The sequence below is a fragment of the Trachinotus anak genome, unplaced genomic scaffold (genome assembly GCF_046630095.1).
Source record: "Trachinotus anak isolate AG129_WGS33_773 ecotype Australia unplaced genomic scaffold, CSIRO_AGI_Tana_v1 ptg000005l, whole genome shotgun sequence".
In the NCBI taxonomy this organism is placed as follows: Eukaryota; Metazoa; Chordata; class Actinopteri; order Carangiformes; family Carangidae; genus Trachinotus; species Trachinotus anak.
Genome location: NW_027273856.1, coordinates 9,194,478 through 9,210,958, shown reverse-complemented (window position 1 = coordinate 9,210,958; position 16,481 = coordinate 9,194,478). Strand labels below are relative to the sequence as shown.

The 16,481-nt window shown below is 40.6% G+C and overlaps 1 protein-coding gene across 1 annotated transcript in view; it reads right to left on the bottom strand.

Annotated features, from left to right (window-relative positions):
• The window catches only part of focad (focadhesin), a 51,206-nt gene that overhangs the window by 17,915 nt on the left and 16,810 nt on the right, over positions 1–16,481 (bottom strand). The window contains exons 8-20 of the mRNA XM_071478253.1: positions 16,170–16,379; positions 15,977–16,064; positions 14,182–14,375; positions 11,898–12,158; positions 7,882–7,986; positions 7,556–7,657; positions 7,310–7,437; positions 5,563–5,689; positions 5,101–5,235; positions 3,753–3,803; positions 2,451–2,534; positions 957–1,095; positions 557–745 (exon numbers count right to left, since the gene is read on the bottom strand). Of these exons, the coding sequence (XP_071334354.1) occupies positions 557–745; positions 957–1,095; positions 2,451–2,534; positions 3,753–3,803; positions 5,101–5,235; positions 5,563–5,689; positions 7,310–7,437; positions 7,556–7,657; positions 7,882–7,986; positions 11,898–12,158; positions 14,182–14,375; positions 15,977–16,064; positions 16,170–16,379 (1,813 nt within the window). The remainder of the gene's footprint in view (positions 1–556; positions 746–956; positions 1,096–2,450; positions 2,535–3,752; positions 3,804–5,100; positions 5,236–5,562; positions 5,690–7,309; positions 7,438–7,555; positions 7,658–7,881; positions 7,987–11,897; positions 12,159–14,181; positions 14,376–15,976; positions 16,065–16,169; positions 16,380–16,481) is intronic.

Here is a 16,481-nt window from a genome sequence, read left to right as displayed (position 1 = left end):
TGAGGCTAAATGAACGTTCCTGTCAAATTCGAAGAAATTCCCTCTGAGACACTGTGTTCACGAGATTGATGGACAATCTGACGAGATAATGCCTCCAGCTGTTTTTTTTACACAGGGCCCCTCTGTAAGACAGGGCCACATTACAACTAATACTAACAATGTAGCAGCAGCTTTAGTTGATATTGTACTTGAGTAGATATACATTAATAAATTAGCAATCAGTCAAATTCAATCAAATGTAGTGATGGTGCCTGATAAGTTGAAACATAAACTTGTCTCTGATGGACAGACTAGACAATGTTTATTAATTACTTCTCATGTCTTTGGCATTTCTCTGATCATATGTCTTGTTACTTATCAGCTGATGTGTATGCCGATACCAACAAATGTGTGATAAAGAAAAATATTCACATCATATTTGACAGTTACCTGTCAAATATACAAGAGATTGAACATAGGAACACTCAATCCATCATAAATTTCTCCACAAATCAATTTCATACAGTCCACTAATAACATGTTAAGTTTCACACAGATGGAGGATAGTTTTAATCACCTGCTAGTCCAGGCTTCAGCCCCGGCTGCTTGTTTTTCTCGTAGGTCTTCAGCATGAATGATGGGATTCCTGCCACTGTTTTACCCTGGTCTGAGCGCAGGATGCCCCCCCTCAGGGCAGAGAAGTACACCCCCCGTGGCATCTGGCTCATCTCCTGCTTCACCAGCGACGTCAAGAAGAGCTCGAACGCTGAGGAGAAAAAGTGTATCAGGATGAACTCAGCTTCGCAGAACTGTCAGGTAAGAAACAATGGTTCACACCATCCACCAAGATCCAACCCCTCCTCTGACAGGATCCCTCACTGGCTTCCCCCCATGAACAGCACAAAGCCAGTTGTGTTTGATGTCATGCGTGGCCAAGCAGAAAACACCATGGCATCATTATGAAGCATTAACTTTACCTGGGAGAACAGATGTGGGGGTGAGAGCCATCAGCTTCACGTACGATAAACCTGGGATGGAGAGATCCTTCTCCTCCTCCTCTTTCCCCTCCCCCTGTTCATCCTCTTCATCTTCAGGCAGCTTTGTCGGTGGCCTGGCCTCCAGATCAGACAGAACAGCAGAAACAGATACAACAAGATAGCTTAAACACAAGCTCGTGATTACAGATATGACACATTTACCACCTGCATGGAAAAAAAACAGCATAGTGAAGAGAACAGAGAAAATCTAGATTAACCATAAATCTATTGCTAATCTGATCATTTATCATTTATTGAAGCATAAAGCAGGTGTTCTAAAGTCAAACACACATCTAAATCATTATTTCATTAGTTTTAGAGTTTTAAGTAATTTTTTATTCTGAGGTTTTGTGTACTGTTCACGCTTTAGAAGGCAGCACCTTCTCGTTACAGTTTGTTTGCTCTCAGAAGTTCTCAGGAAAAGTGGATCACAATAAGCAGCCATCTTCGTTTTTTCTCTAGTTTTGACCTCAAAGCTGCGTCTATGCTAGCAGCTCTGTGAGGCTGTAGCACACAGTAATGCTAACATGCTGTTGTTTAGATCTTAGTTTAGTGCATTAGCATGCTAACATTTGTTAATTGGCAGTTAACACAAAGTACAGCTGAAACTGATTAGAAGTTAGTTTATTTATTCCAATTATTGGACAAAACAATTATCAACCTGTTAGTTGAGCTGCTGAAATGTAAGGTTATAGCCAGAACATCCAAAAGTTTCTGAGATTTTTCAGTCCAGACCAAAGCTGCTAGCATGACTAGCAACCGCAGCTCTAGCTAAATCACTGTGTTATCTGGATATACAACCTTTAATATTTTAAGACCAGTATGACGGTGAGCAGAAAAAGACAAAACACTGACATCTTAATTCATTTAATCTATTTCATAGGCTTGGGCCAAAACTTGACAATACTGAGTATCACAATATTTTCTCCCATATGCAATATTGTTTGTAATATTGTTTTTTTTAATGCAGTCATGCACAGTCTGCCCTGCTGCCAATTCCGACCCTGAATTCACTGCTTTGCTTACTGTACATTGTAGCTAATGTGACAAATAAAACTGTGAATACAATCATATAGTATATGTATTATATAAATAAATAAATAGAAAAGAACAAATGATATAAATAGATAATAAATTTTGGATCTCACCCAAGCCTATGATTTCATTTCTTACATTCTTATACTTTACTGTAAAATGTATTTAGGCTTTTTCTATAACACACTGCATGTTTTGTTTTTTTTTTTAATAATTGTAACACTCATAATATTTCATTTAAAGTTTTATTCATCAGTACGTAAAGTTGCCGCATACTACTTTGCCTGTATTTCTAGGAGGGAAAAGCACCTGACACAATCTATGTGGAAAAAAATAATTTACAGTATGATTTAAAGTTATAGACTCGAGGCTGTTAGGAGAGTGGAGTGGGGCTCTTACTGCCTCAGGAAGGAGAGTTATTGTGTGGACCTCCTCAGGAAAATCTGCCAGAGCCCTGTAGCCACATCTGGCCACCTCTGGATCCTGTTACAGCAAACACACACACAAAGACTCAACTCAACATTTGAAACATAGCAATAAAAACAGTAGGACATATAACAGACTGACCCTCTGACAAGGGCTGTGAAACCAAAACAATAAGCTAGAGGCTAAAAAGCTTCATAGATCTGAGGGACAGAGTTGGTGATAGTTGTCTGTGGGTCTTTCACTATGAGCAACATAACTTAAATGACATATAAAAATATAAATAACGATTAGTGTAGCTTTAAAAAATGACTATTTTTTCCTAACCTTTTCAAAACCTGTTGACCTGTTCACTTCCTCCATTTTGTTACATTTTGGCAATTTATTTATTTATTTTTTTTTTTAATTCTGTTTGCAGCATCCACAAGTATTTTTTCATCAGTCAGTAACACATAGCACTTCAAAGTATCAGAACTGTCAAATGTTTTAAATTCCTGTAAACCATGGCAAAAACCTTCAAGTCAAAGCAACCCGGGCGCAGGAGGCATACACATGGTCTCCAAGTGACGTTAGCCATCACAGTGCCAGAAAAAAAACTAAATTAAATTTCTGTTAAATGAACGGGGAAATTACTGGTTACGATCTTCCCTAATCTTGAGCCCCATCCTCTACTATGTTCCTTGTGTTCCTGTACTCGCCACTAACACAGTGTTAAATTTGCAGATGACACAATGGTGATGGGGCAGATCTCTGACAGTAATGAAATCAGCCGTCAGGGTGGAGGTGCAGAACCTGGTGAGCTGGTGCTCAGAGGAAAACCTGTCTTAATACAGCAAAGACCAGGTAGCCAATCATCAGCTTTGGAAGGTCACAGGATGGTGAGTACGCTCCTGTCTTCATCAACTATTTACTTCATCTGATATTGGTTCTGTTGCTGCACTGCATATCTTTGCACAACTTTTGCACTATTTATTATTGCTGGACATGGCTCATACTGTTTATTATTTTATTACTACTGTTGCAAAATGTTATCTTGTTTGTTTTTCTATTTGTACTTTTATTTTTGAACTTTTTTTGTACAGCATCAAGTACAACTTAATCTTCACATTTGAGCAATGACAATAAAGATATTCCATTCTATTCTCACTCTCTTCCTCTCTTTCTCTCACTCTCTCTCTCTCTCTCTCTCTCTCTCTCTCTCTCTCTCACACACACACACACACACACACACACACACACACACACAGTCACACACTCAGACATCTTCAGTATACAGACCTTGTTCACAGCATAGTTCCAGAGGAAGCTGACCACCCCCTCTTTCAGTTTCTGAGGACGGAAAACAGTTAAAAAAGAATTTTACAAAAATCCAACTATAAATTGTTTTTGTCAGGAAGGTCTGACATCATATCACTGAGTAACATCATATTCACATCATAGTTTATACACACACACACACACATATATATATATATATATATATATATATATATATATATATATATATATATATACACACACACACATATATATATATATATATATATATATATATATATATATATATATATATGAACTAATTACATTATACATTACATTGAGAGATTTCCACCCGGTTTGTGACTGCACCACTGTGCAGTGAAACCACCATTCACTCGCTTGTTAAGTTACATCATAAAAAACTTGTTCTTCCTGCTCCTGGCTTTTAAGAAGCAGTTAAGCATTTGGAGAAATAAACTCATTTCTTACTGAGAGTGAGATGAGAAAATCAACATCAATCCCATGTTTGTGTGTGAAGTACAGAGCTGGGTTCAAGCCGTTGCTAGCCTAGCTTAGCATAAAGACTGGAAGCAGGAGGAACAGCTAGCACCTCTAAATGTCACTGATCACCATGTAAACACAATGATTTGTCTGTGCTGCAACTATTTCCTGCTGAACTGTGAAGTAATTACTGGATGCAACTCATTTGTGTTTGAGTAGTGATTAACCAAACATATTCAACATGATCATTATATCAGAGGTGTTGGTGGGTGTATTTTTGAACTGAGTCAAGCTAGCTGTTTAGCTAAGCACCGCCTGACTCCAGCTACAAACAAGCTTTTCCTGTACGATATCCTACATTTCCAAATTATAAACTTGTAAATTGGCATAGGTTGGTAATTGGACATGTAAAGATAGTTGGCTGTGTTTATATAGCCACATGTCCATATAAACATAGGTAGCTAGACAGCTAATTTATGCATGTTGGGGTGTATCGCAACATGTCATGTGGCACCTTGGCTCCTGTAAGAGCACGACAAAAACAAAACTCATCCATCTTGATTCTGAGGCCACAAACATGATTTACTGTGGAGATGTATAAGAAGAGCTACAACACCTTAAAAAGGTCAAGATCAATTATTTATTTCTTTATTTCTGAATCTTTATCTTTTTATGGTAAAACAGAGACACTGCTGCAGTGTCTTCTTTGACATAATCAGTGGGGGCTGCCAAAATAAGAGATTTCCAAATTCTCCACATGGTGTCTTTAATTCTGGAAAACCACCTTGTTGATGCCCACACAGACTGACCGGGTGTTGCATTAAACACACATGATAAAAACCTTTGAATGAAGAGGATCAGATACCTCGTACTCCTCTGACTTGACAGTGAGCTGAGGAACCAGAGCCAGGAGCTCAGCTATAACTTTGACCATCAGTGGACGGGAATCACAGCTGAGCTCCGGCCCGAGACGCCTCCATGTTGAGATGATGTCCACGACCTGTAAAATACACCTCGTGAAACTCAGTGGACTGAAGCCAAAAAATGAGATTTACTAGTATTTACTGATATTTACTCAGATAAAATGTTCAGACAGCTCAGTTAGATCTGCTTCTTCAAAGAGTGTATGGGCTTTAAAAACACAAACCTCATTTGAAGTACAATAAATGTACAAGCTGTCCTGCACAGTTGCAACAAAACTAACAGGAGACACACAGACTCTGAAGAAGCTGAACTGTCTGATCACACAGATCAGAAGTGGAGAGGCCTTTATGTAAAAGATCTGCAAAAATATAAAACTAAATGCGTGTGTGTGTGTGTGTGAGACCTCTGCTCGGCACAGCTCCTGTAGTCCTTGCAGGGCGAGAGCAGCAGGTGTTGCCATGTCTGGTCTGGTGCACTGGTTCAGAGTGTGTGTAATAGCAGCCAACATGTCTCCTCCGTGCTGGTAAGGCCTAACACACACACAGACACACAGACACACAGACAGACACACACACAGACACACAGACACACACACACACACACACACACACACACACACACAGTTTAAGATGATCTTTAAAATACAAACATCGGAGCAACTGAGGTGAAAACAAACAAACTTAAAATCAGCCATTCAAGTGAAATGTATATTTCTATTCATTCACTGCTCAACAAGTTGTCTTCAATTCAGCTGCAGACAACTGAAATAAAGTGATGTATAAAACACAGCCAAACCTTGCACAGTGCATTTTCTCAAATGAGCAGTGTTACAGGCCTTGTGCTGACTGACTATAATAATCACATTATATTGATTTATCAATACATTAGTTCAATCTATATATTTGTCCCCCAGATAATGCCTAGTTCATCTATGGGGGCCCAAGATGGAAAGGATGAGGAAGAACAACGAATATAGTTTGACAAAACAATTTTAACTCAAGGTCCACTTACAAGCTTTTTCAACCACATCACATGATCTTCATCAGCAGACTGAACCATGAACAAAAAGTTCTGAAAGCTATTTAATCATACAGCTGAAAGCTCCAGGAAAGGTTTGGATCATTGTGTCATGATTATTTCTGTCATCAAGAATGAGCTAATGAATTTTCATGTTTAGAAAAAACATTTTCAGATTTTCTTATAGATACTTTCACCTTCATACCTGTTAAATGTGTAAACTTACTTACTAACTTACTTCCACAAGCTTTAGAGGCAGCGGGTCATTGTCTGACTTCAAAAATTGAAGCTATTATTGTCTGTAGTGCATTTGTGAGGTGTTTTATTGTGAAGGAAAATGAATGAATTTAAATGACAAAGATCTTAGTCAGTCCCTGTTTTATACAGTTAACTAGACCGTCATGTCTCTGACAGCTGGGATATGGACATTCTTTGGATTGGGACAGAGTTTTTGACCAAAGCAAAGGAGGCTAAGTATTTGAGGGTCTTATGTACAAAATAGGGCAGGATGGAGCAGGAGACTGATAGGCTGATTGATGTGGCGTCACCGATAAAGTGGGCATATACCAGACTGTTGTGGCGAGGAGGGAGCTGAGCCGGAATGCAAAGCTCTCAATTCCCCAGTCGATCTATGTTCTGACCCTCACCTGTGGTTATGAGCTCTGGGCAGTGACCAAGAGAACAAGATTGTGGATACAAGCAACTAAAATGAGTTTCCTCTGCAGGGTGTCTGTGCTCAGCCTGAGAGACAGGGTGAGGAGCTCTGACATCTGGAGGGAGCTCAGAGTAGAGCTGCTCCTTCACGCCCAAAGAAGCCAGTTGAGTTGGTTCATGCATCTGGTTAGGGTCCTCCTGAGCACCTTCCACAGGTACATCCAACTGGTAGGAGGCTTCAGGGTCGACCCAGAACGCACTGGAGAGATTATATATCTCATCTTGCCTGGGAACACCTCAGAATCCCCCAGGAGGAGCTGGAGAAGGTTGCTGGGGAGAGGGAGGTCTGGACTATTGGCTTGACCTGCTACCACTGTGACGCGACCCCACACAAAGAAGGCCCACTTCACATGCCATGTCCTGTGTGTGTGTGTGTGTGTGTGTGTGTGTGTGTGTGTGTGTGTGTGTGCTGGTCAGACCTCTCTCTGCAGATGTCCCTGAGGCAGGCAGCCCGGGCAAGGATCTGTTCCCACTGGGCGTCCCTCCCAACTACCACCCTGCTGTCCTGCTGACCCAGCAGACGCTGCAGCTCCGGATAAACTCGGTCCTTACAGGGAGGAACACAGTCAGGTCTGAGTCAAGGCGGGAAAAACATTTCATCTAAGATGAAATGCTGATGATGATGATGATGATGATGATGATGATCCCCATTTATTATTACAGACCTGTTTCTTCCAGAGAGCAGTCATGAGGCGCATTGCCACAGCTCTCAGCTTGGGGGTGCTGGACAGCATGTTGAGAGTCTGCAGCACCATGGGGACACAGAGCTGTAACACAAAGCACATGGTGTGTGTTAGTGGTTAGGATCAACACCTGGTCATGAGTCAGAGTCAAGTCTGCACATACAAAGGTTTTTCAGAATATGAGTTATAATCTAATAAGAATCAAATTTCTTCAAAGAGGTGGCATGAGATGAAAAAAGGAGGTGCAGTATCATATCATCTTCATTGTAAAGTAGGACGGGGGTGGGGGGGGCAGATGTGCTCAGTACCTTATGAGTGCCGAGGTTTGGCAGGCAGTTGAGCACAGCATGAGCCAGGTCTGGATTCTTTTCCTTCCCCAGTTTGAACAACAGAACGGGGATGAGGGACGGGACCTGCAGACACACGTCGGTCACATGAAACTGGGTGAGGACACTTCAAAAACCTCCTCAGTCTAAATCTGCAACTACATGGTAAAACAAATTAAAATTTAATGTTTTATACCTCTGTTTTTCTTGACTTGCTCATTTTATTTTCCAGTTCCTTTAGCACAGGGTTAATCATGTATTAATTTATTTATCTATTTTTTTTACCCCAGGAAACATTTCACTCAAAGAAGCTTTGTTAAAGCTGCACAAATACAGTCTTGGATATTAACAAACTAATTAAGTTAAATTAATATGTGTAATCTGACAAATGTTCATTCACAGTGATGAAGCCACAGAGAATTTTCAAACAACCCTTCAGCTCTCTGTGCTTTTTAGCCTGGTTTAGCTCTTTGTTTTGGATTTTTTTGGTCCAAAACTTTGCAGCAGCAGCTAAAATATCTGATAAACCCACTGCTCAGACTAGGTTAACAGCTAGCTGGCGAACTCATGGAGCATTTAGCAGCTAAAGAGTCAGATATTTTCCACAGGAGTTAGTGGAGACGAGACCAGAGCTAAAATGAGAACACAGGACTTAAATGTTGCTCTATATCTGCTGGAAAAATGATTAACTGCAGGTTTAAATTATTTGCGTTACAAAATATTAATAATATAACTACAAGCTACAGGGACCAGCTTTCTTCAGTGAGCAGACCCATATTCACTGATGCAGACCTGTATGTATGCACAGGCCCCAGCAGGGTGAGCTGTGGAGGCAGCATCAACATACAGATTAACCACGCCACGTCAGGGGCTGTCTGACCTCCCGGTCCCCTCGTGGTCTGACCCATGGTCATGATCAGCTGAGTCCCTGCTCATTTCCACTCTCATCCACTCTGGTCATTGAGTTAGTCACAGACAGAGGTTAGAGAGTGGGATGAGGGACACTGCAGGGTGAACACTTCATCATTCCCTGTAGTGCTGGGGTCAAAAAGGAACTACTCAGGGTCCTCGGACACATGTAGTCAACATCTCTGCAGTGTGCAGCCGTTAATAAACATAAAGCACTTACTGCCGTCCCTGCACCTTGGCTGTTGCATAGCAACCACTTCACCTGCATGACTTGAGAGGAAGAGGGAGGGGGCAGAGAGGAAGGCAGTGGAGGTTTTTCTTCACGTTAAACCCTGAACACTTTGTGGCTGATCCTAAACCATACCCTTTAATCAATGAAATATTTTACAATACATCATAACTGTAATAACTGTAGTCAGAAGTGTAGTGGCTGCACAGTTTAATTATCTCTTGTGATGCTTCCTCTGATTCACATTAGCAGATATCAGGGTGTATAATCTATTGTTCTAGATAACCAAACTGGCTAAACACTGGGTTACAACTGATCCAGTCTCTAGAATGGGCCTGCCTGCACCATGTTGTCCCATCACTATTTTATCACAAGAGGTGGAAAATAAGGATCAAAATCCTGCACTGGACTACAAAGCTTCAGAATAACCCTAAAACAGGGATCGGAAAAGAATCTTGTCTTGACCTTGTCATCGATAGTGAAGATAAGGATTGATCAGATAGTATATCAAAAACATCAGAGAAGCTAGAGGGAAATTTACTCATGATTAAATAGTACATGGATATTATTGGACACCAACTAGACTTAAGAAACTGGGAACTGTTGATAACAATCAATGTTGGAGGAGTAAGAGCTGGAGACATATTTGCACATGATCTGGGAGTGTTTCATGTTTGAAATCATGTTTCAACATTTTAACAGTTGATCTTATTATACTGTATAACTGGAAGAACCCTGGATGTCCCACTGTGAAGAAGTGGGCTGATGAAAACATCAAGAATTCATCATGTGAACACATGTTTGGAAGAACTGATGGACGGGGGAAAATAACAAAGAAAGGCTCAATTTTGGTCACAAGTCAAACTCAACCTACAACATAATGTATGATGAATAATGTTTCCTGTCCATGGTTCTTTTGTTAAGGGATTTCTGTGTAAATGCTGGTTAGTCTGGTTTTTACTCTCCTCTCTTGCAACAAAGAGATGATGTTTAGGGTGTTTGTGGCTGTGAGCAGGCAGATGTGAGGAGATGAGATACTACACGCTGGGAAATCCAATGGATTCAAATATGCCAATAACCTTCTACCAACGCATCAAACGACGGCACAAGTGGCACTCTGGGAGCAATTAGACCAGCGGGGGGAATAGTCTGAGGCGTCTAACAAGCCCGGGTAATGAGCAGCCCCATAACACCATGTGATATTTCACATCATCTTCTGAAGCTCCATTTACAGTCCCACGGGGCCACGGCGAAGTCTGTCAGTTTCAACGTCTCTCTTTACACACATGCAGAAAATCCAGCAGATGAAGGGAGGTTAAGGGTCTTTGAAAATGTATTTTTGGCTGGACCGCAACAGTGGGTCTGTACTTTATGTTTGCTATGCTACGCTAGCTGACAGATATGCAGTATGTAACTAATCCAAAGATGCTCTTTTTACAAGCCGTGCCCAGGCTATAAAATGGTATACACTTCCTGAGTCCTGAGTGGGTGTGGTCAGCTTGTATGAAATGTGACAATAGCTAATACCAATAGCTTATTTTTACATACCTGTCTGCATCCTTAGTAAAAGAAAAGACAGATACTTTGTTCCTGTTATTACAGCCTACTGCTGTTTGTTCAAGCCCCAAGGACAAAACATTACAACACTAGATACAGAACAAATTTGCCGCTCATTTCATCTGGTATCTTAATATCTGATCTAACCAGTTCAAGATCATATCAGTCTAATAAAACTCTGTTTCCCCATTAAAACCAGTTAAATAATAATAACAGCAATATTAAGCATTGTTAAGCTTATTGTTAGGAATAATTTTAATTCACTTTTAACTTTTAATATATGGTTTCAAGTTTAAATCTTTTTAATATCTGTTCATCTAGTTGGAAAGCGACATCACAGTGAAACCAGACCAGACCAACAGAGAGAAAAGATCTGTGTTGCCAGATCAGAGTGTGTTGCTGTGACAGACACGGTTAATTTTCGCCATTTTAGTGTCAGAATATAGTGGAACTTGTGAAAAATTGGTCCAATATTTACTTAGGTGACTTTGGAGCGAAAGAATCGGTCACAATGTGTGCCCACTTTCACTTCTCCGGCTAGAGTCTCCTAAAGGGGTGGGGCATATGACACAGGTACAGGTACTTACTAAGTGCGCCGTCTCTTTTCTTAACGGTCTCTGACTAAACTACTTAACTAACAGCTACACAGCCAAAGGATCCTTCATTAAAACTTAATGTCAGAAACCTGCAGGCAGTGCAGCTTTTCATTGATTGTAGCTTAACAACGATCAAGAAAGCAGCAAAGTGGAACAAAGTAGATTCATCAATCAATTAAAGAAAATTTGCGGTGGGTATGACATATGAACATGAAATATATATTATGTTGTATTAATCCCTTAGTTTTTTTACCTGACTGTTATTTGTTTGTGCTGAGTATTAAACATATAAACACACACACATATACATATATATATATATATATATATATATATATATATATATATATATATATATATATATATACCTTTCTGCTCTGGACAGCCTCTCTCCAACACCCACTGTTAGCGTGAACATTAAGCTATTTCTTATTTATAAGATGATTTTTATGAAAATGTATTGTAATGTCTTCTGTTTTTCTCTTTTCCGCTTTTGCTTCCCTACAAACAATCAAATCTGTCTCAATGCAAATCACAAAATTTCACAAATTCAGATGCCTTAAGTATTTGAGTTTATGCTTAGTTGGGTTTTTGAAAGATGAGAAAAGTATCTCATATAAATATTGAGTCAATTTCTAAAAGCTTAAGAGAAAGGCTTCAACTTGAGATGTCCCCCAGTGTTGAACTGAGCCGTGTGGATTATCTACCTGGCAGGGGTCGGCTGCAGCAAAAGCCTGGCTTGCGTTCAAAGCCAGCTGGCAGACATCTTCTTGAGCTGTTATGATGAGATAGGTCACAATGAGGGTGAGGGAGCTAGGCAGATGTTGGCCAGACGACACAGTCGAGCGAACCGACAGCAGCCAATCAGTGGCTGGCGCTGGATCATTTGCCACTTTACGTAGTATGGACAGAGCCACGCTGAGCTCACTGTACCAGGAACTGAGAGGAAGCACCAAAGGTGGACCAGGCTGAGGAGAAGAAGGCAGATGAAAGAATAAAATTAGCAAACATCATTTTACTTGATGCTAAACAAAAGTATAATTCTACATATAAATACACAAACAAACCAACAAATGATGAGTGTCAGCCATTTTAAACATCTTCAACTTACTGTTAAAGACTGTAAATTAATTTCAGTGTTGCCACAATGAGCTTATCTTTATACAACATATCCGTTAAGAAGAAAACCTAAATTAAGGCAGGTATTTTCACAAATTAGCTGTAAGGCAGATAAAGCACTTATAATATTTACTTTGTTTATGTTTATGTCCTAATGAATAAAGACATGACACTTATGACACTACATCTAAACTGACCAGTCTTAGCATTTGCAGGTACATATTTAAGCCATGTAATGTGCTATAGCGACCTGCTAATTAGCAATGTAGCATGCTAAATGTCACTAGCAGTGTAGTTTTCCCCAATTGGATATTTGTTTAGTAGCTCATTCAGTAAGACACAGGAGCGTCTCCATGCTTGTGAATAAGAAGGAGATGTTAGCTAGAAAGCAACTGTTGCTGTACGATATCTGTGGCTTTTTGTGGCTGCTGCTGGATCTCCTGAAATATAATGTCACTAAGAAGACCCTTTATTGTGCCACCTTTGCTTGTTTACACTGAACCAGTGTGTGCTTATAGCATGGAATCAGAGGTGTGACGTGGAACACAACATTAGCGCCCTGCCCCGCCATGACAGCTCTCTCTTTTACACACGTCGATCTGGCTCAATGACGACCTCCACTGCCGCCATATAGGTGAAACAACAACAACACCCACCCCCCCCACTCTGTGTTTGTACCTTTTACACAAAAAGGCAAGGTGGAATAAAGGCGTCACATTCCCTGGTTAATGCACAGACGCTGGGTTCAATCACAAAAACCTATAAACATAAAACACAGAAAAATTCCCTCTTTTAGGGGAAATTGTGATGAACTAAGCAGGTCAGTGTGCTGGACGATCAAATTCTATTTCAAATGTGGGGGAAAGAGTTAATGTTCAATCTGAAATCACTTGTCCAAAGTCAAAATTTTCAGCCTGCAAACAAAAAGAATGTTTGAAGTATTTTTGCCTTGTGGTCCAGCAGAGGGCGCTCTAAAGCTTCAGTCTGACCTGTGGCATGTCCTTTTGTCCAATCAGTAAACTGATAAAAAAAATTATGTTGTTTGCTGCAAAAATGGAGACACTGGCAAAGCTGTCCAGAGCAGACAATCACAGAAGCAAGGCATCTGACAGGCAGTGGGTGGAAATGTTTCAGGTTCTGCACTATCAATGGCAAAGTAACTAACTAAACATCAGGCTGTTTGTGGACTTCAGACAAAGCTGCTGTCTTACACTAACCTGTGGACTCACTTGCTAGCTTACCACCCAAGTGAGGCAGCTGAGGCACCACAGATGAGTGCAGCAATGTCAAGTGTACAACCTGGTCTGACTGACTACTACTCTGCACTTCAGCAGCCCTTTACCAGAGACTCATAAAAATGCCATCACCTGGAAGATTTATATGCAAGGATATGTGGGGTATGTGTATGTGTGTAGCTCGCAATTTATTCAAATAAATTACGTGTTATTCAAACTTGTTTTTCTGAAAAAGTGGCAGCGCTGACACCAAACCTTACCTCGAGCTCTATGAAATTACCTGTTAAAGTTTAAGAAAATACATGATTCAAGTGGACACAATAAAGAAACACAAGTGATCTGACGCCAGCAAAACTAGCAAAGCTTATTTTTCAATGTCTTCCTTTTTTCATGTTGTTTCATGTTTTTAACGTTTTTCTTTTCCCTCTGACATGTGATGCTGATCTTCTGGGCACTGCCACACCTTTTTATTTTAAATCCACCCCACATGTCCTGTTTGTGTAACAGTGTTTGTTTTAACTGGTTGCACTTGATCCTGTGTAACTATGTTCAAGAGGTTGGACTGTCAGTGAGCCTCCTATTTGGATATTGCTTTCAAAGGCAGGGATAAAACAATGAGAGCCTCCTCCATTGTTACCTGTCGGGGTGTATCCGTCTCCCTGCTGATGCTGCGGAGCAGGCTGTGGGCCAGGCTCTGGTTGAGGCTGTGTGTCCTTCGGTCAGCCAGAGGCTCTGTGAGGCCCGAACAGGACAGCAGCTGCAGCACAGGAAGAACCAGGACTGGACTCAACCAGGGCGGCAGCTCAGCCTGCTCAGGAGCTAAACTCAGGGCTGTGTCGAGGAGAGAGAGGGAGGGGAAAAAAATCCCATTAAGAGTGATGGATCCATGTGGACAAATTAGGTTGTAAAGTAAAACAAGGCAGGAGAAAAAATGAAATTAACAGCAGAGCAACACCTTGGCATTTAAACATGCAGCAAGGACGGATCATGGAACCTTCCACTATAATTTATACTGTATGAATAAATCACTTTATTGACCACATCATGCCTTTAAATCTGATGCAATGCTAAAACAGTATTTTATAGGTTTTTATTATCAGTAATTAGGACATTTATTATTTCTGAATCTATTGATTTGGCACCAGTTACATGAAAAAAGATTCATGCAATTATTTGAGTTAATGAGGAACCAGAAAATGATATGGCAGTTACACACACATCCACTTAAACCTAAACTGATATGATTTATTATTGGAAACTTGTGTGCTCCTCTGTAGAGACAGTAGTTCTGTAGTTCACATTCTATGCACTGACTCAAAGACTGCATTACGCTCACAATCAACTCAAACTGATTAAATTGAAAAGTACTTGATGAATTTAGTACCAAACTGTAAAGTTGTTACCATGAATCGGTTCCTTTCTAAGATATTTTCAGGAAAATTATGCGACCTGGTAAATGCATCAGATCATGAGCTGTGACAGTTCCTGATGTATTGAAACATGTGGTGCAGCCTTCACAACGGCAACATATTCATCTATACTGAGTTTCATATTAAGACCTGTTGTGCACCTGGTTATGATCAAGTAGAAATGAAATGTTACAAATAAGCCACTTTGAGGTTTGTGTTTTAAGATGAGTAGATGAGCATTTGTTTTATCCTCCAGCAGGTTTTTGTAGGTTGGTATTTTTGATGTGTGCAGATTATTTTATTTGCAGGTGAAGATTTCTCTTCCTGTCTTACCCTGATCCTACTGTGGACTGTCTAAGTTGGTGTCTGGATAGGAGAATTCACTGATGACAAGAGCTTTCTACAGGTGCATTTTGATCTGTGTGTTTTTATGTGCAAAATGAAAATGTACATAAAAAGTCTTGAGACAAATCACAATGTCTTTAGACCTGACTGAGCTGGAACAGTTATCATATCTAAGGACAGATGGTTGATGGAAGTAGTGACAAGTTTATTTTTACACTGTAAAATGTCCCGTAGGCTATTCTTAAAAAAAATTAATTAATGGATCTCTGGTTACCAGGTGCAAATTAGTGAAACCTGTAACTTCAGGTCATCCACATAAAAGCCAACTGCAGAACTTCACTCTTACAAATGATACATATGATTCAACACAGATTTTCCTGATAATGTGAAGATGTGTCTTTAAGTCATGGGATATAATGACTTCTTAACAGCAAACTGGCTGAGAAATGGAGATAAGCTGTGACATCAAAGGAAGAAACTGACTAAAAAGGGAATTATCAGGCCAAACAGTTGAACTTTTACAGTGTCGTGTGTCAAGCCACTGCACTGGCCAATCAAATGCATGCAAGCACACACTCAGGGCACATCACTTTGTAACATGAAAGCTGTAACTCTGCTGTTTACCTCCCCATCGTTGTGATAAGATACACATTCATTTAAACTGTAGACAGTTTTTACCCAAATTGAGCAGGCTGGTCTGCTGAGCTGCAGGGGCCTCCAGCAGGAGCAGGGCCACACCCATCATCAGCTCGTCCACTGGCAGCTCCTAGAAATAACAGCACAGCTTTACACAGTGCTCGGACTGTACAGTGGGCTGTACATGTGAGTGAGGTATTTATATTTATCATTCAGTCCTTGAAGCAGAGCTAACCTGTTGGCAGGCAGGAAGGAGCTGCTGTAACAGGTTCAGAAGCGGTCGACAGTCTCCATTCAACTTGAGGCAACGCTGACAGGCGCACAGCAGATCCAGAAGCAGGCTGGCTCTCTCAGTCCTCCGCTGCTCCTCAGAGGCCCGAGCAAGACCCTGAAGCAGAGCATCCGTGAATCCACACAGCTCCAGCACCGCCTCCACACTGTCCACCTGTCAGCACAGAGAGCACAACAACACCTCTTAACCACACCATTTTTACCTTTAACAAAATTACTGTCATATTTCCAAAGCTGGCTGCTGCAGGTCCATGAA